The sequence below is a fragment of the Oryctolagus cuniculus genome, chromosome 18, assembly GCF_964237555.1.
Source record: "Oryctolagus cuniculus chromosome 18, mOryCun1.1, whole genome shotgun sequence".
In the NCBI taxonomy this organism is placed as follows: domain Eukaryota; kingdom Metazoa; phylum Chordata; class Mammalia; order Lagomorpha; family Leporidae; genus Oryctolagus; species Oryctolagus cuniculus.
In genome coordinates this window covers 65,923,446-65,951,101 of record NC_091449.1, presented here as the reverse complement: position 1 = coordinate 65,951,101, position 27,656 = coordinate 65,923,446, and the positions used below count along the sequence as shown (strand labels likewise).

The 27,656-nt window shown below is 65.1% G+C and overlaps 2 protein-coding genes across 5 annotated transcripts; one reads left to right on the top strand and one right to left on the bottom strand.

Annotated features, from left to right (window-relative positions):
- The first annotated feature begins 429 nt into the window (after window positions 1–429).
- Window positions 430–13,434, top strand: KCNG4 (potassium voltage-gated channel modifier subfamily G member 4). The gene is made up of 3 exons (XM_002723774.5): window positions 430–1,273; window positions 2,885–3,659; window positions 12,649–13,434. Exons 2-3 carry the CDS (start codon window positions 2,922–2,924, stop codon window positions 13,432–13,434), a joined length of 1,524 nt encoding a protein of 507 aa, XP_002723820.2. The 5' UTR covers window positions 430–1,273; window positions 2,885–2,921.
- Window positions 13,435–22,458: 9,024 nt separating this feature from the next.
- On the bottom strand, window positions 22,459–26,347 carry ADAD2 (adenosine deaminase domain containing 2). 4 transcript variants are annotated; one of them, XM_070061850.1, is made up of 10 exons: window positions 25,835–26,346; window positions 24,746–24,886; window positions 24,372–24,476; window positions 24,159–24,284; window positions 23,921–24,071; window positions 23,673–23,840; window positions 23,344–23,573; window positions 23,013–23,256; window positions 22,754–22,874; window positions 22,459–22,658 (listed from the first exon to the last, which is right to left on the bottom strand). In XM_070061850.1, exons 1-10 carry the CDS (start codon window positions 26,277–26,279, stop codon window positions 22,554–22,556), a joined length of 1,836 nt encoding a protein of 611 aa, XP_069917951.1. In that variant the 5' UTR covers window positions 26,280–26,346; the 3' UTR covers window positions 22,459–22,553. The 4 variants fall into 4 exon arrangements, with proteins under 4 accessions (XP_069917951.1, XP_008250727.2, XP_002723819.2 ...); XM_002723773.4 differs by having other exon boundaries at window positions 22,460–22,658; window positions 24,372–24,419; XM_008252505.3 differs by having other exon boundaries at window positions 23,921–24,284; window positions 24,372–24,419; window positions 25,835–26,347.
- Between the last annotated feature and the right edge of the window lie 1,309 nt (window positions 26,348–27,656).

Sequence of the window (27,656 nt, the reverse complement as noted above, 5' to 3'; positions counted from 1 at the left end):
GGAGGCAGGCTCAGGGTCTCCTCCTCACACAGGGCCCTCCTGAGACGCCCTGCATCCAGTCTCTGCTTTACCCGGGGCCAGGGAGCACCCCCTGGGGGGCAGCAGTCCCTGCGCCCTGGCAGGTGGCCAGGGACGCCCCAGCCCTGGGGCCCTCACTCCTGCATCTCTGCACCGGAACTTGGCTTTGCCGAGCGAGGTGACCTTGACCCAGCCCTCTGGGGCCGCAAGTTATGAAGACGTCTTCAGAATCCCAACAGCCCGTGTTCGGTGAGTGCGCCCGTCGGAGGCAGCTTGGTGCTCTGACTGGCCTCGTTTGACCGGCGAGAAAACGGAGGCCCAGAGAGGTCAAGTGACTCAGCAGGGACACCCAGCAGAGGCGGTGCGCAGCCGGAGCGCGGGGCCAAGCCATCCTCTGTGTGACATGCAGTCGCCGCCCCCCCTCCCCTGGAAGGAGCTCACTCCCATGCTTCTGGTTTGACCCTCGCCGGACCCCGTCTCGTTCATGGCCGAGAAGGCTGAGGCTTGGAGGCCCTAGGCTCACCTGCCAAGGTGACCCAGCTGTGTGCCTCCCAGCTCACCCTCTCGCCACTCCTGCTGTGGAACCAGGCTCCTCAGTTCCCACCCAGGGCTCGGGGGGCTGCCAGAGCCGGACTCCGCACAGTTGCTCCTGCAGCCCCAAACGGAGCGCCTCCCGGCCAGCAGCGCAGTCCGAGCGCCTGGGACAGGTGTCGGCGCGTCCCCGTCCCCAGCCGCCCTCTGCCCTCCCGCGGATGCCGTTCCCTGGCGGGGAGGGAGGACAGCGCTCCGTGCCTTCCAGGCGCTTGGCAGAGCGGCAGCGGCTGCTGCTCCCGCCTGCGCCTGGCTGATGGAGAGATTACTTCTAAGCCCTTTCCATTCCTCCCTCCCAGCCCCCGCCTTGCCGGACCATGCTGGCTGTCCCCGTGGGACGTGGAGCGCGGCGTCCGCCACTGAAGCCGGGCGGCTGGCCGGGCTCCCTCCAGCCAGCACCCCCAGACCCTCCCCACCCCCTGGCCCTCTCCCCCAGCAGCTGCTGGGGAGAGTGATGCAGAATGAGTGAACTTCTGGCTCCTGGAGGAACCCAGGGGAGACAGACGGGAAACTAACTCAGCCGGAAGCTGCTATTCGGGTTCATTTGTTTTTCCTCATTCTCCTTCGTCTCTGCCACAAACCGGTCTCGTCCCTGGACACCGAGTCATGGGTGCCCTTTGCCTGGCAGAGAACCGGCTGGAGACGGTCTCCCAGAGATAAGAGGGTAAGTTCAAGTTCAAGTTCAAGGGGAGAAGTTGTCTGCTGCAGGGCCGGGGTTTGCAGGAAGGGTCAGTGCTGGGGAGCGTCCCGGCCAAGGTGCCATCCAGAGGGAGCCGCTTTCCCGAGCTCTGGAAGAGGCTGGCTGTGCCGGCTGGGGGCTGGGGAGCAGCAGAGGGCAGAACTGGGTTTGGGGATTCTGGGAAGAGTCCCAGGCTGGGTGACAGGGTCCTGCGTTGGGCTCGGATACGCTGTGTGACCTTGGGTCCTGAAACTGGGGAGGGGCTCCTGCGTGCCGGCGGCTCACCTCCCTCGGGCCAGGCTCTGTGGGCAGAGCCATGCACGCCAGGCGGCAGAACGCGGGGCGGTGAGGTGGCCGTGCCCCTCGCTCCTCGGCGTCCTCCGGACTCTGGCCGGCTCCGAGGCTGCCGGGAACTTGGATTCCCAGGCAGCTGCCCAGCTGGTCTCCCGGCTGGAGCGCGTGTCCAGGTACAAAGCTGTGGACGCCCGGGACAAAGCTCTGGCCGAGAGGCTCCGCCAAAGAACGGCTGCAGGGAACTGAGGAGGAGACAAAGTGTGGGGATGACTTTTTTAAACACACGGAGGGGCTGGTTCCAAAACACGTATCCTAAGTCAGGTGCCCCAAAGAGGTGTGCAGGGGAGACAGCAATGAAGCCCTCGGCATTGTGCAGGTAACCAGACCGAGGCCCAGAAAGGGAAAGTCAACGGCTCAAGGTCACACAGCAAGGGGGGCTGAGGCAGGTGGACAGTGAGCATGGAGCAGTCCTGTCACCCTCTCGGCCAAGTCCTCCTAGTGGGGAAACGAACCCCAGGGACGAGGCAGGGGTGGGAGCAGCCCCAGGAGCCGGGGGCTGTGCTGCGCTCAGCCCAGCCACACCCCTGCGCCCTGGAAGCAAGCTTTTCTGCACGCCAGGTGTTGGCAAAAGGACCAGCGGGGCGCTTTAGGTTCTCCGTGCCTCGGCTTCCTGGTTTGCCAAGCGGAGCTGCTGATGTGCGCCCCATGGGATGAGTTGCTGTGGGCCAGCCTGGCACAGCCAAGCGCCTAGGAGTGCCCTGGACCCACACTTCGCACATACTCCTCACAGGCACACACACTGCCCCGGGCATAAGGCAGAGCCAAGGGTGCAGAGCCCCCATGAGCCACCTCGTTGGGCAGGTCCTAAAGGGCTGGCACCTCCCGGTGCACTTGAGAGCCCATTTTTACCAAGCGACCCTTGCAAGGCTGGCCCGGGTCTTGTGGTCTGAATGGATGAGGGTGAAGTGGGGCGGTCACGCACCCCGGAGCCCACAGCCTGGACGTGGCGCAGCTCAGGGTCACGAGACTCGCGTCCCAGCCCGCACGTTGCCCGTTGCCGGGAGCCTCTTCCGAGAAAGCAGGACAGGCGGCACCGGGGAAGGGTTTCAGTTGCCAATCTGTGCCAGGCAGGTGGTAGGTGCCCCGTCCGAGTGTGTGCATCAGATGCGAGGTGAAGGCGTGGGTGCTACAGAGGCCGTGGCGGGGAAGCAGGTGCCAGGCTGTGACCGTGACGTCCAGGAGCCCGCCCTGAGGCTGACCCCGCCTCCGTTCTCTTGTTCTCTCTCCCCTGCTGTCTGCCAGGTGAGCCTGCTGCTCCCCGGCCACGTGCTCGTCCACGATGCCCCTGCTGACCGGCCACAGGGGCCTGCACCCAGGCCACCATCAGGAGGACCCCCGCAGCCCGCTGCTGCCCCGGCCCACGGAGACGCCCGCCCTCAAGGGCCTTTACTACCGCAGGGTCCGCAAGGTGGGGGCCTGGGACCGCTCCCCGGCGCTGGACCTCAAGAGGGAGATGCTGGTGAACGTTGGGGGCAGGCGGTACGTGCTGCCCTGGAGCACGCTGGACGAGTTCCCGCGGAGCCGCCTGAGCAGGCTCAAGCTGTGCCGCAGCCACGCCGAGATCAGGCAGCTCTGTGACGACTACGACGAGGACAACCAGGAGTTCTTCTTCGACCGCAGCCCCAGCGCCTTCGCGGTGATCGTGAGCTTCCTGGCGGCTGGCAAGCTGGTGCTGCTGCGGGAGACGTGCGCGCTGTCCTTCCGCGAGGAGCTGAGCTACTGGGGCATCGAGGAGGCCGGCCTGGAGCCCTGCTGCCTGCGCCGGCTGCTCCGGAGGCTGGAGGAGCGGGCGGAGCAGCGGCGGGAGGAGGCGCTGCAGCGGGCCGAGGCCGGCCGCCCAGCCGTGCTCGCCTCCCGCTGGGGCCGCTGCATGAACCGGCTGCGGGAGATGGTGGAGAACCCGCAGTCCGGCCTGCCGGGCAAGGTCTTCGCGTGTCTGTCGGTCCTCTTCGTGGCCACCACGGCCGTCAGCCTGTGCGTGAGCACCATGCCCGACCTCCGGGCCGAGGAGGACAAGGTGAGTGGCCGGGGCCCTGGACACGGCTTCCTTTCTCGTAGGAAGACCCCTCCCCCACCCCACCCCCCACAGGTCTCGTGGCTCCTGCTCTATGCCTCAGTCTCCTCCCCCACACCGGGTAGCCCCGCCCCGAAGGACCCCACACTGGACACACTCGACATGCGTTCACTGAGCACCTACTTTGTGCCAAAATCCCTGCTCCCCCCCCACACCCCAAGATTTGTTTATTTATTTATTTGAAAGGCAGAGTGACAGAGAAAGAGGGCGGGCATCCTCCATCCTCAGGTTCACTCCCCAAACAACTACCAGGTTGGGACAAGGTGAAGGCCAGGAGCCAGAACTCCCACCAGGGCTCCCAAGAGGATGCAGGGGCCCAGGCGCTCGGGCCGACTTCAGCTGCCTTCCCAGGTGCATGCGCAGGGAGCTGGGGTGGAAGTGGAGCAGCTGGACTCGGGCCGGCACTCCCGTGTCCCACGCAGCAGCTTACCCCGCTGCACCACGACTCCTGCCTTGCGTCTCCATGCCGCGGTGTTCCAGCCATGGAAATGGGCACAGCGCAGAGGTGCGGTTCCTCGGGGTCACGCAGTAAAGACAGCAGTCACGGCTGAGGCGCTCGGCCCCCAGTTCCCCCCACTGTCCCCGCCGAGCTGTCGCCCATCGGTCCCCCTGGCCGGGAACTCGGGGGTGAGTTAACTCCTTAGCGACCCTGCCTGAGACATGAGCAAATGGTTTTGCTTGCACTCTCCTGCGTCCTTTTTCTGGGGTGCAGTGGGAGACCCCGAGACCCCCTCCTCCAGGATGGTTTGAGCAGTTGATAAGAACCTAGCACGGTTGGGGCATTACTGAAGACTCTCAAATAGAGGACCGGATTTCAGCGACTACTCCTCTCCTGCTCTATACTCCCCCATGGCTCCCATCGTCCTCGCCGTGGGAGCCGCCGTGGGCCTCAGCAGAGAGAGCCAACGAACAAGACAACAAGACGCAGATGGCTCGGAACCCCTCCCACCTGGGGTCCCTGGCCTTGGCGAGGTTCCGCAGGATACTGCCGTGAGGTCCAAGAGGCTCCGGGCAGTGAGGACCTGGGTGCAGAAGCAGCCGGCACGGACATCGCTGGCCCTCCGTGAATCACTGCGGAGTCCAGTGTGTGCGCCCGGGCCGAGCGGCGCTGGGACAGGAAGCAGACGCGCTGCTGCGGGCAGAGGGAGCGCATTTTCTAGAAACCGGCTGGAAGTGCCAAGGAGACTGTGCGAGGCTGGCGTGCGCGGGCCGGCTGCCGAGACAGGAGGGCGTTTCCACCTCCCCCAGGGGGCAGGGCTGAGAACAGGCCAAAGGATCTGGCCCGAGTCGCCGCTTCTGTTCTGCTGTGAGGACAAGAGACGCTTTGGGCGACTGCTCCCAAAACCAGAGAAAGTCCTGTCCAACCTGCAGACGCGCGTCCTGAAACAAAGCGATGGGCGTGTTTGAAGCCGCCTGGCTCGTCTCCCCGTGGGAGGGACGTGGCTCCTGCCGTGGGCGTGGTTTCATTTCCTTAGCACAGAAGTGTGCAACTTCAGAGGCTGTTTGTTCAGAAGTGTGGACACGGGGACTCTGCGGGCCGAGAGGAGGACACCCCCCGACTCAAGGGGTGCCCTGGGCTCAGGGTGGACCCCGGGGTTCGCCCGAGCCTGTCGCCTCTTCGGGATTCCCATGGCGGGGTCCAGATCTGGACTGTGGCCAGAGCCGAGGTCTTTGCAAAGCCTGACGCTCCCAGGGTCGCAGAGGCTGGGCAATCGGGGCAGCCCAGTCAGAGCGGAGGCGTCAGGCAGCTCATCGCCTCCGGGAGGGCCCGGTGCCCAGGGCCAGCCGCAGTGCCTCTGTGCTCCCTCGCGCTCGCCGCCCCGCCCGCCCGGGGACAGTCTGCCGGGCAGCAGGCAGCCTCTGCTTTCCTGTTTAGAGCTCAATGCGGAGGCCAGGAGCCTGTGTCTCTCATTTGCATAACAAGCCGCTGCTCTCTGCCTCCCTTCAGTGAGCCGGCTGCTAACGCCAGCCAGCTATGGCTGGCGCCCGGGATGACCTACCGGGGCCAGCAGGGGACGCGCCCGTCAGGAACGGAAGAGGGGTCGTGCTGGGGGGGGGGGGGCAGGGCAAGCAAGAGTGCACCCGGAGAACACAGCTGGTGAACTTGGCATTTAGGGCACGAGGTCTGAACCTGAGGAGGGAGGGCCCAGGTGTCCCTGGGGGACTGAGAGCCCCGGCGGGGCGGGCACGTTCATCCTCAGAACAGCACTGGGGAGTGGACGCTGCCGTCACCCCCAGCCCACAGGCCGGGAAGCTGAGCCACGTGGTTTATAGATGTTTGTTTATTTACTTGAAAGGTAGAGAGACAGACACATTCCACCTGCTGGTTCAGGCCCCCAGTGCCCGAAACAGCCGGCTGAAGCCAGGAGCAAGGAACTCCACCTGGGTCTCCGACGTGGGTGGCAGGGGTCCAAGCACTGGAGCCGTCGGCTGCTGCCTCCCAGGCAGCTGGAACCGAGAGCAGAGCTGGGACTCGAACCCTGCACTCTGGGGTGGGAGGTAGACATCCCAATCAGCGTCTTGACCACGGCACCAAACGCCCGCCCCGTGTCACCACAGCTCCTAAGTGGCACAGCCAGGCTGTCAGACCCGGCCGGCAATGGCCTACACCGCCGCTCCCCACGGATTCACGCCGCCTCCTGGCTGTGGTGTGCCGCACTGCTGAGGCAGCCAGACTTGGCAGACTGTTCTTGGTCCCGCCTGTGCCACCCCAGGGAGCGGGGGGAGCCTGTCGCCCCGTTTCTGCATCTGTGAAATGGGGATGGGCCCAGCACTTTCCTCGAGCAAGGGGTCGTGCTGAGGACTCAGAGTGGCACCGGCTGCTCTCGGCGACACCTGCCTGGCGCTGAGGTGACTCCGGACGAGCGCCTCGCCTTCCGGGACCCTGCGTTCTGCTCCACCGTGAACACCAAGGTGGAATTCACATCACGTGAAATTAACCACCTTGGGGCTGCCGCCTGCAGTGCCGGCATCCCATACGGATGCTGGTTCAAGTCCCAGCTGCTCCACATGCTACCCAGCTGTCTGCTAATGCACTTGGGAAAGCAGCAGAAGATGGCCCAAGTCCTTGGACACCTGCAGCCCACGTGGGAGCCCGGAAGGAGCGCCTGGCTCCTGACTTTGCTCTGGCCCAGCCCTGGCTGTTGCAGCCATCTGGGGAGTGAACCTATGGAAGATCTCGCTCTGTCTCTCCTCTCTCTCTCTCTGCCTTTCAAATAAATAAATAGATCTTGGAGGGGAGTACCGCCTCACAGCGAGCAGGGGAGCAGCTCTGCCGCCGCTGCCTCCACCTGGCTCCCACGTGGCTCTCACCCCTCCCAGGTAAAGCCCGGCCCTGTTAAACCGCTGCACCTGTTCTCCCCCCAGGCCCTGGCCACCCCTGCTGCTCCCCGTCTGTGGGTTTATCTGCTCTCCACACTCCAGGAGAGGCGACTCACGGGTTTGGGGTCTCTGGTCCCTGTGCGGCGTCTGTCACTCAGCCTTGTTTGCGAGGTCGCCACGCTGTGACGTGTGCCGGGGCTCCGCTCCTTTCCATGGCCGAGTGTTAGTCTTCTGTCTGCAGGTACCTCAGTCTGCCCCCGCCGCCGGTCCGACCATCGGGGCTGGCCCCTCTCCCACGGCTGATGGCACAACGGCCCAGGGCACTCCAGGGGATGAGGGGTCCTGTTGCGGGGCTGCTGCGCAGGACGCGGACCCAGCCCCTGCCCCCACTGCAGGCACCTGAGGGCCTGGGACTCCCGGTCCTCCTGCCCTGGGCACCTCCTGCCCTGGGCACCTGCAGCCTCCCCACGTGCAGAAGAAAGGGAGACCCCCTCGAGAGGTGAGCCCACGCCCCGGTGTCCTGAGTGGGTTAAACCGCAGCTGGCGGGTTGGGAAGAGGGGGCAGCCGGTAGGAGAGAGAGGAGGGGAGGAGTGAGGGCCTGGGCGGGGCATGGAGGAAGACAGAGGCCCCGCAGCAAGGGAGGGCCGGGTCACTGGGAGGCCTGGCCCTGGGGAAGGGAGAAGCTGGGGACAGCAGTGAGTCAGCACCTCGCCTGGCCTGGCGGGGAGAGCCAGGGCCAGCCAGGGAGAGCCAGGGCCAGCCGTGCAATGGCGACTTCACCATAGGAGGAGGGAGCTGCTGAGGGGGCCCTGGGACCCGCAGCACTGAACCAGAGACCAACAGCAGAGGCGGGAAGTGGCTGGTGCTGGCAGAGGTTGCTGGGAGAGACAGGGGCTCCAAGGTCAGGGAGCTGGACCCAGGGCCTCGGCTGTGCCCTCTGGAAGCCCCACCCACCGAGTGCCCTGGCAATGCCCCGCACAGCAGCTCTGCTGGGTGCCGAGGAAAGGGGTCCGGGCAAGGCGGCAGGACCCCCACTCGTCGCGTCATCCAGGCCTGCCTCACTGTCTCAGACACGGAGCCCGCGTTCCTAGTCACAGATCGAATTCACAGCCTGGTGTTTGGCGTAGTGGCTCAGATGCTGGGTAAGACCCGCATCCATATCGGACTGCCTGGGCTCCGTATCTGGCTACAGCTCCTGACTCCAGCTGCCGCAGACCTGGGGAACAGCACCCACGGCTCTAGTCGTTGAGATCCTGCCACCCACGTGGGAGACCCGGATTGCATTCCCAGCACCCGCCATGGAGAGCATTTGTTTACCAAGGGTTGGGAGCTTTCTCTCTGTCACTCTGCCTGCCAAAGAAAGAAGGGACGGGTGCTGTGGCGTAGTGGGTAAAGCTGCCGCCTGCAGTGCCGGCATCCCATATGGTCGCCGGTTCTAGTCTAGCTGCCCCACTTCCGATCCAGCTCTCTGCTGGGGCCTGGGAAAGCAGTAGAAGATGGCCCAAGTCTTTGGGCCCCTGCCCCTGCATGGGAGACCTGGAAGAAGCTCCAGGCTCCTGGCTTCAGATCAGCCCAGCTCCAGCCATTGCAGCCATTTGGGGAGTGAACCAGTGATGGAAGATCTCTGTGTCTCTCTATAACTCTGCTTTTCAAATAAATAATATTAAAAAGAGAGAGAGAGAGAGAATTCAGATACCATGATACTCACCCTGCTGAAATGCTTAGGTCAGTGGTTTTCAGCGTGTGTGTGTGTGTGTGTGGAGTTGTGCAGCCAACGCCGCTATCTTACTCTGTTGCACGTCATCAGCCCTACAGGAAACCCTGTATCCACCGGGAGTCCCTTCCTGCCCCCTCGCTGGTGCCTGGCGACCACTGATCTACCCTCTGTCTCTGCAGGCTTGCCTGAGTTTCACAGAAACCGACTTACACGAGATAAGACAGTTTGTGTCTGGTTTCCATCCTCAGCACTCTGTTTTCATTGTTTTTTTTTTATTTTTTTTAAGATCTATTTATTTATTTGAGAGGCAAAGTTACTGAGAGAGGGAGAGACAGAGGTCTTCCGTCCACTGGTTCACTCCCCACATGGCTGCAACAGCCAAAGCTGAGCTGATCTGAAGTCCAGAACCTGCAGCGTCTCCTGGATCTCCCACACGGGTGCAGGGCCCAAGCACCTGGGCCATCTCTGCTGCTTTCCCAGATGCATTAACAGGGAGCGGGCTCAGAAATGGAGCAGCCGGGACTCGAACCTGCACCCATAAGGGAAGCTGGCGTCACAGGCAGCGGCTTCACCCACTGCACCACAGCAGCAGCCGTGTGTTTAATCTTTCGAGGGAAAGTCAGACTGGTTCCCACGGCGCCGTCTGAGGCTCGTTTCTCCACACCCTCTCCAACAGTGGCCATTGTCTGTGCGTGTCAGAGGCACCTCCTTGTGGTTTTATTTTTTAACATTTAAGTATGCAGAGTGTCAGACGTTTACAAAGTGAACAGCACCACTGGAGCCCCCAGGTCCCCACGCCATCTGCAGCAAGGCTGCCTGCCTTGCGCTGCACTTGCTCCGCCTCCTCTGGTGCCCCTCCCCCTCCCATCGCTTCCCATTCACTGATGCTCTCGGCTTAGGGTCAGGCAGGTCAAGTTCACAGGCACTGAACTGCTCGCCGCTTAGCTGTGTGCACCGGAACAAGCCGTGCCCGGGGAGTGTGGAGCATTGCCCCAGGAATCCCTGCCCACCCCGGGCAGCAGCCGTGCACCCCGCGGACGGCCTTGCCCGCTCCTGCTTCCCAGCAGGGACACCAGGCTTGGCTGCTTCACTCCCATCCTGTCTGTGAGGCTCCTGGCACTGGCTCCCGCCCTCTGCCATTGTGTGAAGGAACTGGAGTATGGCCCACTCCCAGCAGGGGCAAGGCCCGGGATTAGAGCAGCCAGACGTCCCCGTCTGCCAGTGCTGGGGTTGGGGAGCGGTCGCAGAGCCTGGGACTTCCTGTGCCCAAACCCAGCATGGTGTGGGCACACCAGGAGGAGCTGCTCGCGCTCCTGCAAAGCGCAGACAACACAGCTCCGCCTCTCCTCTCCTTCGTCTTCAAATACTGGCTGAGCTGGGAACTGCTCGCTGTGACTGCCGGTGCAGCCGCGTCCTCGGAGCCCTGCGAGCCGCAGTGCAGGCAGGTGGCTGCAGCCGTGTGGGAGGGAGGAGGGACGCACGTGGCCTGAATGTCCAAACGGCCCCAGAGGCACAGGAGACGCAGAGCCCCGGGGCCCCGCAGGAGTCCGCTCTGAGCCCTTGCCTCGTGACTTTGGAAAAGTTGTGCCCAGGCTGCGTGCACGCCCTCAGCTTAGAGACTTGTAGAGCGTGAGTGAAGAAGAGGGAGAGGCCCAACAGAACAGTTTCCCCAGCATGCAGAAGAGCTGGGAGTTGAACCCTAGGCTGCAAACCCTGCGGGGCTCCACCCCACAGCCCCACTGCGCCCCCGCCACCCAGGTAGACCAGATGGCTGGCAGAGGCAGCTGCCCAGTGCTGGGATGGGCTTGTTCATTTCCATCTCCCCAGGGACCAAACACAAAGAACATCACAAATCAAGATTCCTGTGGACTCCGGCACTGGAAAGAATTTCTTTTCCACTTCAGAGCATTTTCATCCAAAGCAGACTGTAGTTGTCCACTTGCTGCTTTTCAAGCAGGCCGCTGGCCTCTGTCACAGATATGTGTGTGTGTATGTGTGTGTGTCTATATACTATTTTTTTTTTTTTTGACAGACAGAGTGGACAGTGAGAGAGAGAGACAGAGAGAAAGGTCTTCCTTTTGCCGTTGGTTCACCCTCCAATGGCCGCCGCGGCCGGCGCGCTGCGGCCGGCGCACCGCGCTGATCCGATGGCAGGAGCCAGGAGCCAGGTGCTTTTCCTGGTCTCCCATGGGGTGCAGGGCCCAAGCACCTGGGCCATCCTCCACTGCACTCCCTGGCCACAGCAGAGGGCTGGCCTGGAAGAGGGGCAACCGGGACAGAATCCGGCGCCCCGACCGGGACTAGAACCCGGTGTGCCGGCGCCGCTAGGCGGAGGATTAGCCTAGTGAGCCGCGGCGCCGGCTCTATATACTATTGATGGCCAGCTTCTCAACCCTGGCTCCACGTTAGAAACAGCTATAGGACTTCCAGAAAATTCTCCCTCTTAGATTCAGACCTAGGTCAGGCATCCCCTCTGGGGGCCCAGCCTGTGTCTGCAGAGTTTCCAAAGCCCCCGAGTGGTTTTCAGGTGCAGCCCAGGCTGGGAGCCATGCACCAGGCAGGTGCCTCTCACCTGTTCCTGTGCACACAAATCGCCTGGGGAGCTTGGTGCACTGCAGACCGGGACCCGGTCCAGGACCACACCCTGAGTAGCAAGGGGCTGGCGGAACTGCTCCATTAGCAGCCCGAGCGACCTGCAGAATGGCCCTGCCCGGCCGGAGTCTGCCCAGGGAAGCGGCGCTGAGCCAGGCACTGTCATCACCAGCACAGGGACGTGCAAGTCTCAGGGGCCACTCCTGCCCCACCAGCTTCAAGCCCCCGAGAAAGGACATCCACCCCGGAGCTGTCCGACCAGAGCCTAGCACAAGCGGGCCCTCGATGTCTGTTGGCTACACCAGTGGAGCGACGGGCGCACGCGGTGGCTGAGACCTGGCTGGGCTGGGACTCTGCCACCTGCTACCCGTGGGAGTCAGGCAGGTTGTCCACTGCGCACAGCGACTGAGTGCCGGCTGCAAAGTTGCTGTGTGGCTCCAGCAATGGCACACAGCCGAGCCAGCTGGTGACAGGGGCGTCAAGTAGCTAGCTGGGCAATGGGTGGCTACTGTGGCAGAGGCCCCTAGACTGCCCAGCTTTTGTCCAGATGGGCGGTGAGTGCTCGCTTGGGTATACAGTGCCGGGCTGAGGAATCTGGGGGGTGAGGCAGCTGTCTGAGCCCCAGATTTGCGCCCCCATCCTGCCTGGGTGTTGGTCTGGCCACCCACCCTGAGCCGGCTGCAAGTGCACCTGTGTTGTCTGGGCGCACAGGGAGTGGGAGCGGTGCGCAGGAGCTCACGGCTTTGTCACAGGTCAGGAGTTCATTCTCAACGCTTCTGATTCTAGGCTGGACGTGAGGATGTGGTCACTGGGCCACCCTAGCTACAAGGGAAGCTGGGAAGGGCGGGCTCCATTCTGGTTGACCCTCCACCTGCCCAGCCACGGCTTCAGAACCACGCAAAAGGTGGTTTTGGTGGACAACTAAGTCTGCAGCACGGAGCTCAGTCCACAGAGTCCACCCCCTCCCCCTGCCGTGGGCGTGGGGCCGATCCACAGTCACCCACCCAGACTGGAAGCAGTGGGGGAAACGCTGTGCTGGACGGGGCATGGGCAGACACTTCCTTGTTATTCCTGGAAGAACGATGCACGAGGCGTTTACATTCCACTACGTGAACGAGGATTTCAGGTTTCCAGGAGGACAGGTGGGGGGAGGGAATAGAGCTGCCCGGGGAACGTAGGTTCCACGGGGGGACCTGGAGCTCCCCCGCCCCCGTGCCGAGGGGCGAGAGGACTCCCGGGTCCGCTGTGGGGCAGGCAGTGGCGCCCCGCTCCCAGTGCCCACCGTGTCCTCTTGTCGCCAGGGCGAGTGCTCTCCGAAGTGCTACTCCATCTTCGTCGTGGAGACTGTCTGCGTGGCCTGGTTCTCCCTGGAGTTCTGCCTGCGCTTCGTCCAGGCCCGGGACAAGTGCCAGTTCTTCCAGGGGCCCCTGAACATCATCGACATGCTGGCCATCTCCCCGTACTACGTGTCGCTCGCCGTGTCCGAGGAGCCCCCGGAGCACGGCGAGAGGCCCGGCGGCGGCGGCGGCGGCGGCGGCTCCTACCTGGAGAAGGTGGGGCTGGTGCTGCGTGTGCTGCGGGCGCTGCGCATCCTCTACGTGATGCGCCTGGCCCGCCACTCGCTGGGGCTGCAGACGCTCGGCCTCACCGTGCGCCGCTGCACGCGCGAGTTCGGGCTGCTGCTCCTCTTCCTGGGCGTGGCCGTCACCCTCTTCGCGCCCTTGGTCTACGTGGCGGAGAACGAGGCCGGCCGGGTCCTGGAGTTCACCAGCATCCCCGCCTCCTACTGGTGGGCCATCATCTCCATGACAACGGTGGGCTACGGGGACATGGTGCCGCGCAGCGTGCCGGGCCAGGTGGTGGCCCTGAGCAGCATCCTCAGCGGGATCCTCATCATGGCCTTCCCGGCCACGTCCATCTTCCACACCTTCTCCCACTCCTACCTGGAGCTCAAGAAGGAGCAGGAGCGGCTCCAGGCCCGCCTCCGCCGCCTGCAGACCTGCAGCGCGGCCAGCGAGCGCCCGCTGCTGGACGACGTCGACGACCAGGTCCCGGAGGGCCCGGCCTCGCCCGGCGTCTACGCCTGACGCCTGACGCAGACCCGGCGAGGTGGCGAGGTGGTTCTTGGCCGAAGCCAGCTCGAGATCCTGCCCCTACCCCCACCCCCGCAGGAAACCCCCTCAAAGGCCACAGGCGTTGGGTCTCTCGGTCCGATGATCCAGGCCGACCTCGCCCCGCCCCCTTGCTTCTCTCTCCCGCGCACCCTCAAATCAGTCGGCTCACGGCCCGGGGCGGGCTGTGCATCCGCTCTCCCGCCCCTGCAGAGTCTCTCCCGGCCCACGCGGGGACTGGCCGCCTTCCACGTGGACCCCACGACCACAGACTCCGTCCTTCCCCCAAGATCGTCTTTCCTGTCCCGCATCAGCCTGCCAATGTGGAGTCCTTGGATCCGCTCTCCCTGCGACCCGCCCACGGCCGGCCCAGCGACCAGCTGCCTCCCCGCACCTCTCACAGCCCCCGCTGTAGATCCCGTGCTGCAAGGAGGCCGCGAGCTGCTGTCCCCTCCCTGTGACGCGCCTGGGACCCGGGTAGCAGCGCCACCAGCCGGCACAGCAGCCCCTCCTTGGCTGGCCAACTCTGGGTGGACCAATCACGTAGCCCTGCGCCCTGACAGGTGCCACGTCTCTCAGGGCGCTGCACTGTCCCCCAGCGAGCCACTCCTGAAGCTGGTTTTCCAGTACTGCGAGACACCCGGCTTGCCAAGCTCGGCTAAGGCACCAGGACCCGGCTCCGGCGCAGAAGCGAGGGTGGCCGCAGCATCCGCCCGTCGCAGGCTCCACAGACCGGGGCCCCTGATGCCAGGAGATAAGCACTCGCAGCTGTGTGTACGTGCATCGATTCATCTGTCCGTTTGCTCACACAGTCAGCACTTTGTGTCCAGCGGAGGAGGAGGCGGCAGGGTCAGACCCCTGGAGCTAACGCAGCACCTGCTGAGCCCAGAGAGCAAACAAGCAATGGACTCCAAGCCGCTGGCTCCCGAGACACGGGTGGAGCTGAGGGTGGGGGGCGTCTGGGGAGGCAAAGCTGGAAAGACGGCTGGGATGCGGAAGGGGCGGGCCCTGAGTGCACTGTGGAGGATGGAGCTGAGGGGGCTGGGGCACAGGTGGACCCTGAGGGCAGGCGGAAGGGACGTGAGAGGACCAGCATGACAGCCGTGGACTCAGGCCCCAGGGAGCACCTGCGCCAGCAGTAGCCGGCTCCTGGTCACCTGGGCCTGGACCTGGCTCCGTTCTTTCGCCTCCTCCAGGTGCCCTCCTGACCGATGTGGGCACCTGTCCCCATTCCTGTAGACCCCGAGACTCGGCAGGGCATCCCCCAGGCCGTCCCACCATGTACACCGTTGCATGATGGCACAGTAGTCCAGGGAAGCCCCTGCACCCGTTACAGCCCCGCCCTCCCTGGACGAGCCCCTCCGCTCCCGGCCGTGACCTGCAGAAGCTCAGAGCGGCTGGTGGAAACTGTGTCCCCGGGCCCCTTGAACAAAACCTGTGAGTCCTTCGCTTCAAATTATTTTAAAACAGGGTTTAGTTATTTATTTATTTGAAAGGCAAAGTCATAAAGACAGCGTGAGAGACAGAGAAAGAGAGAGAGAGAGAGAGAGAGAGAGAGAGAGAGAGAGAGAGAGAGAGGTTCCCTTGTGCAGGTTCACTGCCCAGGCACCCACAACAGGCAGGCCAAAGCCAGGAGCCAGGCACTGAGTCAGGTCTCCCACGTGGTGGCCAGGACCCAAGTACCTGAGCCTGCACCTGCTGCCCCCCAGGGGCACTAGCAGGAAGCTGCCCCGGAAGCGCCGAGTGGCTGCGGCTCAAACCAGGCACTCCCGCACGGGACGCAGGCATCGCACGTCGCGGCTCCATGCCACAGCGCCCACTCGAAGACTCATCTTTTAAAGATGACTACTCGGGGCCGGCGCTGTGGCACAGTAGGTTAATCCCCGCCTGCAGCATCGCCATCCCATACGGGCACCCATTGGAGTCCAGGCTGCTCCACTTCCGATCCAGCTCTCTGCTATGGCCTGGGAAAGCAGTGGACAATGGTCCAAGTCCTTGGGCCCCTGCACCCGCGTGGGAGACGTGGAAGAAGTTCCTGGCTCCTGACTTTGGATCAGCGCAGCTCCGGCCATTGGGGCCATTTGGGGGGTGAACCAGCGGATGGAAGACCTCTCCGTCTCTCCCTCTCACTGTCTGTAACTTTACCTCTCAAATACACAAATAACGTCTGTAAAGATGACTACTCTTAGGCAAAGCACTAGAAACAATCGAAGCACGTCACTTATTCTCTTAGCAGGGCTCTGCTGGGGCCCAGGTTGCCCCTGGGCGACCCTGGGCCGACCCTTTCCCTCTCTGCCAACTGTAGGGATTGGGTGACATCTGTAGCTTTCTGACGGGGGTCCACAAGACCCCCACAGGGGCTGTGAGTGCAGGAGCCCAGCCCAGCAGGTCGGCCGTGCAGCCTGTGGTGCAGCCTTGGCAACTGATGACACGGAGAAGAACATGGAAATTTCTAGAACCCTCTCCCTTACCGGGGCCAGTCCACAGCCCCCTGAGCCGCAACGGGCAGGGAATCCTAGGCGGCTCCTGGGGCCCACGTCGCCCCCTCGCGTCTGACCCGAGACCTCGCCTCCCGTGTGCACAGCTCCGCCCTCGGTGCTGTTGCCACAGATGGGAGCCGCGGCTCTGAGCAAAGTTCAAACCGAGACTGGGTGAACCCAGCACTGACGCGACAGTAGGTCTCAGTAGGTGCCCAGCTGGAATTCCCTGGAAGTCAGGCGTGGGAAACAGGGACTGGACACTCACCTGCGGGTCTCGTTAACACTCTGGTTTGTCTCTTTTCCCAGGCACGCTGTGAGCCAGCGCTTTTCCTTCATGCTGATTGGATGGGGTGGGAGTGATGCGCATGTTGCTAGGCAGTCTCTCTATCCCCATTGGCTGAACGGAGGGGCTGCTGTCTCTGAGGCCAGGGGCCAGGGCTGCAGCCAAAGTGGACAACTGGGCTGCGCTTCCCGCCAGGCTCAGGGCTCCCGGAGGTCACTGACACGTCGGCCTGCGTCTCCGGCCAGATGGAGCAGGACCAGGAACTGAGCTGGGGAGGGCTGAGCTGGTCCCTCGGTGGAATGAGGGTCACAGGTGGAGCCTCACCCCGGTCTGTCCCGGGGACACAAAGACTATTGCCGTGGCTTTTGTAAAGGACGTTACAGCGTGGCAGCTGGAAGTCTCCCGAGAAGACCGTGCGGGGTCTTGTGTGTAGCTGGGGAGCATCAGTGCCATCGGAGGGGATGCCCATGTGTCCGGGGAGTCCCACAGGTGCTCATGGGAGCCCTAATGTAAATCAGCGCCTCGGTGGAAGGCGGGGCGACCAGCTGAGAGAGGACAAGCCACCTGCCCAAGCCCACACGGTGAGCTCGGCTGCTTCGAGCCTTGTGTTCTGAGTGCCAGCAGGACACACCTTCCAGGGGCACCAAAAAATCTCAAGAAGATGACAACCCCTGGCCGTGCCGTCCCCAGTGGAGGCAGCTTGTCCCGGGGGGCCCAGGCACGTGGCGGAGTGGGGGACGTGAGATCCGGTTCCTTGGCGCTTCCTCTTCTCGTGTGTCCCACGGCGGGGCTGGACGAGCAGCTGCTGAGGTCCCTCCGGGTGAGTTCAGGAGGCAGAACTGCCAGGCAGCCACGACGTACGCCAGGACACGGACGGGGCGTGACCCCTCTTCTGGCCAGAGAGCTGCTCCTCTGACCAAACTAGCCCAGCATCGCTGAGCGCCGTCCCTGCCCTCAGGTCCTGCCCCCCCACACACACCGGGGGCTCACCCCCCCCAGCCTGACGCCCAGTCCCCAGAGTGCCTGGCAGCCCCCACCCTCCTCTCCCTCACCTGAGTGATCACTGGGTCCCACAGCGTGCATTTGGAAAACACGTGAAACTGACGAGGTGTTTGCAAGACCACCTGACTGCACTTTTCCCAGCATTGACCCTGGTCCAGTCTGCGCCCTGTGCATTTCACTATCCCCACATCCAGCCCCTTACAGGGGGAGCCCCCCGCACGGAGGCCCTTTGCTCTCAGAGCCTCGGGGTGTGGAACGGGGGCTCGGCGGGCGGCGGGACAGGGAGCCCTCGCTGGCAGGTTCCTAGCCCCTGGATCCAAGAAGTGCCCAGCTTCCAGCGGTTCCGTCAAATCCCTGGAGGAACGCACGACCCCTCCCCAAAAGACAGGACACTGCCCCCTTGGCACGCAGATCTCAGAACGAGGGGCGCTAGCTCTTACCGCACAGCTGTCACCTCCACCCCCCGCCGCTGACGCCGCCTTTTACCCTAATCTGACGTCTGCAATTTCAGGAGCCCTCAACAGCCTCTCCCCTGCAGGCCAGGCCTGGCTGGGCTCCGGCTCCCGCTTTCACTGCCCGCGACAGCGCCTGTCCCACGGCCTCTCTGGCTCAGACGACCCTCGAGCCTGGGTGAGCCAGCCCCTCCCACCCTCCCTTGGTGTTTGCCGCCGGCTTGTGCTCACCGCTGGGGCTGTGTCCTCCCAGCCACGAGCCACGGCAGTGAGGCTGAGCCCTTCCCATGTCACACCTGCCGGGCAGGGACGGGGACTGGGGCAGGCCGACCTGGGCTACCGACGTTCAGATGCAAACGCAGGCCAGCCACGTCCAGACACAAGGCGCCCGCGGGCCGGGCATGCTGGCCAGCCCAGTCCCTCCTGCACGCCAGCCAGTCCCCAAGGCCCAGAGCAGGGCCACCGCCTGGGTCCTGGCCCAGCCCTGGCCACCTCGGCATGGAAAAGGCTGCCAGGTCCAGCGTGCCCATTTCTCAGGTGTGGACGTGAAGGCCCGTGGAGAGGATGTACTTTGGCAAACCTGGATCTGAATCCCAGGCTCTGTGGTCAGCGCAGTGCCCTCCACTCTGGGCCCAGGGGTCCCTGCCCGGCGCCCGCCTGTACCCAGCCTTGGACATCTAACCCCGGAATCCGCTGTCCTGAGGAATGAGACAGAGGGTCACTGACCGGGCTGGTGGCTCCCTCAGCGACTCACAGCCAGGGGCTGCGAGGTGGCCCTCTACAAACGCAGGCCCAGCCCGGCCCAGCCCACCAGCTTTGGAAGGCACGGGGAGAGTGGGAGTCAGGCACTCAGTGGCCGCGTGGCTCTCGTGACCCACCCCCGGGCTCTGTAGGACAGGCAACCCGGGCGATTGCTGTCCAGTCTTGCTTCCTCCAGAGGCTCCACTGTACTTGGCCCATGACCATCCTGAGCGCCTGCCCCACCCCTTTCAGCTCGCCCCTTCCCAACTCTGCCCCCGGGGCCCGCCCTCTGCCCTCTGCCCTCTGCCCTCCACCCTCCGCCCTCCGCCCTCCGCCCTCCGCCCTCCGCCTCGGCAGCACTGAAGCAAACATTAAACAATACCAAGAGCTGGTGCTGTGGCTTCTCTGGTGTCCTGGAGCTGACCCTGGGGACGTGGGGCAGGTGCAGAGGTGAGGGGCCGGGTCCTGGGGCGCTATCTCCCAAGTAGTTAGCACGAGGTCACGGGGGAGGGGCAGGGCCTGGATGGAGGGGGCGGGGTGGGAAGGCAGACCTCATGTGGGCCAAGAAAGCCGTGAAGAGGAGGAGTAGGCAGAGAGCCGGGCAGTGATGGAGGAGCTGCGGCCAGCCAGGGAGTTGCGGGATCTGGGCAGGCTCCCAGGAGGCACCACCTGGGGCTCCCAGCCCCGGGGGTCCCCAGGAGTGGGCCTGGGGCGAGGGTAGGAGCGCAGGTGTCTTACCTGATGGCCACTTGTCGACCTTGGTGCCAGTCGCGTCCCGCGAGGCGAGCGCAGGTCTCCGGGGGGAGTTTCCGCAGGGGCTCGCTGGCTGGGCAGACGTCTCAGCCAAGAGCCTGAGGGTTGGCGGTGCTGGCCAGCCGTGCTCCCGCGTCTGCCGGAACCTTCTGTGGCTCAGCCTTCAGCAGGGGCGCGCACCGTCCCCTCGCCATCCCCACTTCAGAAAGCCTGGCCATCTCTCACAGAGCCGCAGAGCAGCCGCAGGAGACGGGGGAAGGGCCGCCAACCACGGGCAGCTGGAGCTCAAGCCCCCGGGGACCAGCGTAGGCAGGGGAAGGCCAGGGTTTAACTGCACTGCCAGACTCCCGCGTCAGCGTTCCAGGGGCTGCAGCCCTCGACACCTTCTAGAATATTCGCACAGTGACTTGTCTCCAAGAACAAGAAGCCATTCAGATTAGACTTCATTCAACACAGGGCTGAGCAAACAAAAGAGCTACTGGCTTTTGTAACAGAAAATCCGGATGGAGTTTGGGTGCGGCTTCATCCGGCCGTTCCACCAACGTCCCCCACACCAGCTCAGAGCCACTGCCTCTTCCCTCTTCCTGCCTGGGTGCGTCAGCTCACCCCTCTGGTCTCCTCACACACACAAAATGGCTGCACGAGCTCCAAAACTGACACCCTCATCCCACCAAGCCCGCTGAGAAAGCTTCTTTCTCCCAGAATCCCAAGCATGTGGGATCGGTGGCTCTGGCCCGCCTACTGACATGTCCTTGAACCAATCACTGCAGCTCAACTGAGCAGTTGCTACGAACTGAGCAGAAGGTAACCTTGACCTCAGCAGAGCCACAGATGTCAGAATAGGGAGCGTGAAGAAGTCTCCCAGAGGAAAATGAGGGCCCTCTTCCCGAAGACAGGGACACGGGCAGCAGTCTGGGCGCCATCACCGCGTCAGTCAGACGCTGGCCGCGTGCCCAGCCGGCCCCATGGCTTCCCGCGCGTCCCTTTATCCTCACCCAGCCTTCTGGGGGCTCCACTCTGCTCCCCATTTACGGGGGGGCAAGCTGGGCTGCAGGTCGCCCGGCTGTCCGCGAGGAGTCAGGACTCAGCCCCGGTCCGTGCTCCCGTCTCCGCATCTCCCTGCCTTCCGGGAGCGCTGGCGGCAGGCGGGCCCCGTGGGAGTGCTCCCACTGCAAGGACGGTCCTCTCGGTGCTCGTGCAGTGGCGCGGTGGGCTAAGCCTCTGCCTGCAATACTGCCCTCCCGTCAGAGGGCTGGCGAGGGTCCTGGCTGCTCCGCGTCCCACCCAGCTCCCCGCTAACGCCCCTGGGAAGGCAGCGGAAGACGGCCCAATGCTCGGGCCCCCGCCCCACGTGGGAGACCGGATGGAGTTCAGGGCCCGGCACACAGGGACCCTGGCTCGACATCTTGCCAGGCGCCCACAGTGAGCCGGCCACATGTCAGCCCCAGGGACCAGGCGGTGAGCGAGCAGCAGGACCGACACGGCCCGGGTGTGCCTGGCTGCCGTAGAGACCTGGGTTGTGAGGAAACAAGCTCTCACGGGGCTGGCGTCGTGGTGCGATGGGCTAAGCCGCCACCTGCCACACCGGGACCCCGTATGAGCGCTGGCTCGAGTCCCAGCGGCTCCGCTTCTGAGCCTGCTTCCTGCTAACGTGCCTGCTCCATCCAGTGCTCCTGAGGCACCTTGTGCCCAGGGTAGGCGGAGAGAAATGGACGACGTCGCCCTCTCTGGGGCTGCCGGGAGTGGGCCTGAGGACAGCCACTCCCGAGAGGCCAGGAGCCAGCGACAGGGCTGGGCCGTGTCTCTCTTCTACCTGCAGGCTGCACCCCGGGGACCAGCCGGGAGACTGAGGCCCACAAGGCAGCAGGGGCCGCTGGCTCCCAGGCCCCGCCCCATCCGGGGCTCCCTGCTCGGGGACTGAAAGTGGCACTTGGGGTCAGCGCGGGACAGAGCCGAGACGCCTGGAGCCTGGGCTGCAGGAGGGGGGGCGGGCGAAGGGAAGCCCCTCGCTGTGCCAGCCCAGCTCACGTCGCTGCCGGGGTGCACCGTGCCGCCGCTGGCAGAGCCTCGGCCGGAGGGGCCGAGCCAGGAGGCCGCAAACAGCGCTGCCCCGGAAGCAGCGTCGGCCATCGCCCTGCGATGATAAACGGGCTGAGCTGACAGAGCCCGGTGCCCGTGGAGCCAGGAAACCGGCGTCTCGGGAGACCGGGCAGTCTCAGCAACGCGCATGGGGGCACGGGCAGTGCACGGGAAAGGGAGGACGCACAGGCCCCGGGGACAGGAGGGAAGCCCGGGCCCCAGCAGGCAGGCGGGCAGGAACAGACCGTCAGACCGTCCTGTGTCTCTGGGGTGGCCACAGCCACACACCCAGAGGCAGAGAGAAAGGCTGGAGAGAGGGCAGGGGGCTCGGGGCTTCCGCAGCGGGCCAGGACCTGGACGACGCTCTGCAGATCACGCGCGGGTCTGCGCCAAGAGCTGGGGGAGGGGCTCGTGAGACTACGGGGGGGAGGCATGGTGTGAGCCCCAGTCTTCCATCTGCAGGGAGCTGGCAGTGTGGGCGCAGCCCGAGCTGAGGGCCAAGGTGTCCGGGAGCCGAAGACGAGCGTCCCAGCTCCAGCCTCCTCTGTTCCATGCTGCACCTGCCCACGCCATGACGGCCATCTCACAGTGCCACAGACACCACACAGCACACCGCAGCATCGGGGCTCGGCAGGTCACATGGAAACCCAGCTCCACACGGTCCCTTGCAGCCCCCAAGGCCCATGGGGACGCAGGGGAGCTGGGGCGTGGGCTGGGGTCCTCCTGCTGCACAGCCCAGCGCCCAGTGTGCGAGCTGCCAGCTCTGTGGGGGCGTGCACTCCTGCAGGCCGCCCTGGAGGAAGGGGAGGCAGAAGCACAGAGCCTGCCGCCATGCAGAGGGCACTGTCCCCTCCCACAGCGAACCGTGGGACCAGAGAGGGCTACAGATGGCCACGCCCACCCTGTGCCCTCAGCGCAGGGCTGCCCAGACCTCTGCCGCCTCTGGCCCCCAAGGTACCCGCAAATTGCCCGCTGCGGCCCCCAGGGCTGGGCCCTGGAAGCGAAGGCAGCCGGGCCACTCAGCTGAGAGCCCCGTGCAGGACGCACGGACACAGGGTGCTTCCGGGGAGACACACAGGCCCCGGCCGCCCCCCACGCAGGACACGCAGCCAGCAACACGCGGCGCACCTGCAACGGCATCTTTATTTTCAAGCACAGGTGCAGCAGGGCCCCACCCCCACCCCAGTCATCCACACAGCCCCTCCCGCCTGCCCCACCCCATCCCACCCCACCCCTGCAGCCCCTTCCCAAGCGGCACTATCCCGCGGGGTCCCCCTGGGAGCTGGGCCTCAGCCCCACATCTGCTTAGTTCCTGAATTTGCCCACGAGCGGTTTCGAGGGCCAGGCGCCCAGGCCCTGCTGGTCCAGGAGCAGAGACAGCTGCTGGCGAGCCTCCTGGTAGGGCCCAGCCTAGGGGAGGAGACGGAGCGGGCTCGAGGGGTGGGAGGGCATGGGGCGGGGAGGGGGGACTTGCTGGGAGGAGAGGCTGGAGGGCAAGAACCGACCTTGGCGGCCTCGTAGGTCTTCAGCGCCAGCAGGTGGGTCTTGCCCAGCGTGCGGGCCACCTGGCGGAAGGCCCGGAGGAAGGCCGCCTTGCAGAGGCGGGACGGCGGCCCGAGACTGCCACTGAGCGGGGAGAAGGGAGAAGGGACGGGGCGGTGAGAGGAGGGAGGGAAGGGCAAGGCCGGCCCTGCGTGCTGTGACACTGCTCCCGAGCTGGGCTGGACGGCGCGGGGCGCGGGGGGGACTGTGGCGCATGCTCACTCTGCCTTCACGCGCCCCGTGGTCGCATCCACGACCTCCACGTCAGGGTCCCCCAGACTCCAGTTGAGGCTCAGGTTGTGGCAGGTGTTGGAGACGGAGTTGGAGGGGGCCACGGGGGGCCCTGAAAACAGGTGAAGGGTGGTGCGAACGTAGGGAGGCGGCAGGCACGGCCCCAAGGCGCTGTCCAGGCTGGGCCGCGTGTGCACAGCCCTGCTCACGGTGGGCGGGTCGTGGCAGGGGTCAGCTGAGGACAGAGGCACGGAGCCGGGGGTGAATCTCCCAGCACCCGCCACGTTCCACCTCCAGCACACCCTCCACCCCGGCCGCTCACCCAGGACAAGGCTGGTGGCATAGAGGGGCGGCAGGAAGTGGCCCAGCAGGGCACCGCCCAGCCCCAGCACGGCCCAGCGCGCCAGCTTGTCGCTGGCCGAGAGGCAGCCCACGTGGGTGTCGCGGAGCGCGGGGGCCAGGTAGCACACTGGCTTCAGCTGCCCGTGCACGTGAGCCTGCAGGCAGAAGGCTGGACTGTGCAGCAGGCCACCTTCCAAGGTCAGCGGGAGGCTGCAGGGGGAGCAGAGGGCGGGGACAAGCACTCAGCTCCGTCCCTCCGTCCCTCTCCATGCCCTGGGAGCCCCCGCCCGGGGAGCCGCACACACGCACTAGACGTCGTGGGCCGCTCCTTTGGGCGTGTTGCTGACGTAGAGGTGCAGGAAGATGCGGGGCTTGAGGGCGAAGGGGGGCCCGGGCCCCGGCTGGGGGGCCAGCACCGACCGCTCCTGGCCCTTGGGGCCCCCCTGCGTGGCCAGCAGGAGCTGCCGGAAGAAGAACCTGCGAGAGCCAGGCAGCGAGGCGGTTGGGACCACGTCCTGGCCGGGCTAGTCCGAGGGCCGGCCCCACCCGCTCCTCACCTCAGCAGGGCCCGGCGGGCCACAACCAAGCCGTGGCAGTCGTGTAGCTGCCGGCCCGAGAACTCCAGCCGGCTGCCACAGCTGCTGTCGCCCGTGCCCAGGGCCACCAGCTGGTAGATCTCCTTGGTGTGGCCCTTGGCACCCGGGATCTCTGTGCAGGGAGGGCAGAGACGGCTCAGCCCGCGCCGGGGGCCCGAGGTGTCCCTCCAAGGAGAAGGGGGAACGTGGCGGTCCCTACCCCTTTCCAGGATGACCGCGGCCACAGTCCCCTTGCAGGCCCAGTACGGCGAGTTTTCGTCCAGCAGGCGGTCGAAGCCGGCGCTGACCACAGCCGCACAGCGCTGATCATGTGTCAGGATGTTCTCTGTGCGAGGGGACACGGCGGAGGTGGGGACCCCGGGCCACGCCTCTCCCCTGGACGTGGGGGTCTAGGCCCCCTGGAGCCACCTACCTGCACTCAGGGTGGACAGGGGAGGCTTGCTGGGGGTCCGCTGGGGGTCTGCAAGGGAGGCGAGAGCGCCCGCTGCGGCCCGGGGCTGGGGGCTGCGTTCCCAGCCTTTGGGAACCCAGGGGTGGGGGGTGATGCTTCCACCTTGCAGACAGGAAGATCTGCTTCCGCTGCTCCTGCCCCCAGGACGGTGGGCAGGGCGGTGGGCAGGGCGGTGGGCAGGGGGAGGGAGGGGTGTCGGCGCACATGTCCCTCCCCAGCACCCAGACGCCATCTCCAGGGACACGCACGCACGCACACGTGTGCACACGCCAGAGCCACTGCAGCCTCCCCACGCGGCCTGCACACCCCGGGCCTCGGGGCCGGGCCCTGCTGACCTGGGCTCTCCAGCCGGCTCCGGATGTAGCCAAGGGCCAAGAGCGCCGCCTGCTGCTGGGCCTCCGTGTCGGTGCTCGCCGTGCCTGCCGGGCACACCACCCCATCCAGCTCCACGTGCGCGGAGAAAGGGAAGCACGCGCCTGGGGAGGGAGGGGGAGCAGACGCCCGGCTCAGCCTGGAGGGGCCCCGTGGACTCCGCGGTCAGCCAGAGGGGCAGCGAGGCCTGACCGTCCTCCTCGATGCCAGGGCTGAGCGCTGCGCCCCAGCTACGGCGACCGAGCTCTCGGCCAAACCAAGCAGCCATGGGCGGCTCCACTTCACGGAGGAGGTGCGGAGAGGCTGACGGGTGGCCCTCTTCCTCCTTACCCGTGTCGGGAAGACTTTTCTACTAAACACTCCCACTGCAGGTGTTGTTGCAACAAAACAAGCAGCTGTCAAAGAACGACGACACAAACCTCTCGAGCTGGGCTGCGGGGTCACAGTGCTCAGTCGGGGGACGGGGCCCCCGATTTCTGCCCTGAGATCTGTGAGCTCCAGAGGGCAGCAGGGCCAGCGGGTGCACCCAGGAGCAGAAGGCATGCCGGCACCACGCGGTAGCCACCACGGCCACACCTCAACCTGGCCAGGATCTTGCACGGATGAGGAACCAGCCGTGCGACAGCCAGGCGGACCACGTCCACTGACGGCGCGTGACTGCAACACCCGGCACCTTGTGACTCCAAGTGGCAAGGAGGTGACGGTACTTAACCAATGTCCAACTGGCAGGATTCAGCCAGTGAGCGGTCATCTCTAAGTGTCCAACCGTAAGGAGTTAGGCCCCACGGTCACTTGCGGGCCTGGCAGGGGGCGTACGCAGTGGCCGTGTGCACTGTGCTCTGCGCCACGATGCCGAAGCCCCGCACCCACGGCTCCTATGGCAACTGTAATGGCGCAAGTGGCCCCTGGAAAACCTGCAAAGACTGGGGTACACCCGGTGCGGGCCTCACACAGGGCGGGTCTAATGGGGGCCGCCAAAGGCCCAACACCCGGGTCCGGCTCACGGCTCCTCTGTCCGCTGCACGCGGGGCCACCAACCCCCGGCCGCTCACCTGCCCTGTGGTCCTCCCGGAAGACGAGGGAGACGCCCAGGCCCTCGGCGTACTGGGTCAGCAGGGACACGGCCTGATCCGGGGGCGGATCTTTGAGCGGCAGGCTCAGCTGTCCGGGGGACGTCGGGAAGTCGCTGGCGGGATCCGCGACCCTCGGGGCTTGCCCCCCCTGTCCACCCACCTCCTCCCGGGCCCGGGCCTTCCCGAATCCGGTCACCGCGCTGGCGGGCCCGCCGTCCCCCACCACCGAGGCCTGCGCCTTCCTGCGCCCCTCCGGGTCTTCCTCCGCGCCCGGGACAGGCGCGGGCTCCCAGGCGTCCCGGCCCACGCTGGCCGGAGGGCGCCAGGGGTTGGTCCCAGGGCTGATCTGCAAGGAGGCCGCCAGGCGGGGCTTCCTGCGGCCGCCATCATCGGCGCCAGGGGCCGAGCTGGCCAGCGACGCCATGGCCGCGCTCCACGCGGGTTCTGGGGCAGCCGGCGCTCTTTCACACGCGCCCACGTGGGCAGCACGCGCGCGCCTCGCCGCGAGCCTCCGCCCCGCCGCGCCGCTGGCCAATAAGACCTGGCCGCAGAGCTGGGGGCGGTAGGGCGACTGGCCAATGGGAAGGCCGGGCTTCCTGGGCCGACAAGCAGAACCGGCACCTGCTACGCCTGCGACGTGGGCGAGCCGGCCTGGGAGGCTTAGCGGGGACCGCGGCTCCCACCAGCGTCTTCTCTAGTCTCCGGTGGGCTTGGAGACTCAGACCAGGCAACAGCGTCGGGGGGCTTTGGGCCCAGCTTCCCGCCCCAACGCCTGCCCCTGGGCACCTACCTACAAACCCACAGCCCCTCGCAGCCCTTAACTCCTGAGCTGCCCCCGACAACATGTAGAACCCACTTTTTTATTTTTTTAAGATTTATTTTATTTGAAAGGTAGAGAGAGAGAATCTTCCACCCACCGGTTCAGTCCCCAAGTGGCCACAGGAGCCTGGAGCTTCTTCGGGTCTCCCACGTGGGTGCAGGGCCCAAGCACTTGCACCATCCTCCACTGCTTCCCCAGGCGCATTAGCTGGGAGCTGGATCAGAAGTGGGGCAGCTGGGACTTGAACCCGGTGCCCATAGCTCTCTGCTATGACCAGGAAAGCAGTGGAAGGTGGCCCAAGCGCTTGGGTCCCTGAGCCCATGTGGGAGACCCGAAGAAGTTCCTGGCCTCAGTCTGGCCCATCCGTGTCCGTTGCGGCCATTTGGGGGAGTGAACTAATAAATCTGAAAATAAAATACTATAAAAAATGCGTAGGAATAACTTCAACATAAAAGCAAAATAATTTGTCCACACACACACACAAATCCATGCATAGTTTTTTCACAGGACACGTTTTCTGAGGGCTTTTGAGAACCTGGGAATCGATTGTTCAAAGCAGTGTTTCCGTAGGTGTAGTCCCTGGGCCGGCACCATCATCATCGTCACCTGGATCTGTTGGAAAGGCACCAGACCCAATGGATGAGAAACTTGGGGGCAGCCGGCCAGCCACCCAACAAGGCCTCCAGGTGAGCCTGATGCACGCTGGGGGGGAGACCCACGGGGGAGGGTGATGGGCTCAGACTTGTGACTGACGGTGATTGTCCAAGCAAGGCCCCACGGCACCTGGGAACCCACGGGCAAGGTTACCAGACCCAGCCACCAACTGTACTGAAGTGCACCCCAGCTGCCGCCCTGCAGTGTGAGTACGGCTGCCTGAGGCCGTCCCTGCCCGACCGGCCCTGGGAAAGCCTCAGGTACTCCCGGGGCACTCAGACGAGGATTTAAGGACAATCGGCAGGACACCTGCTGACCCAGACGGGG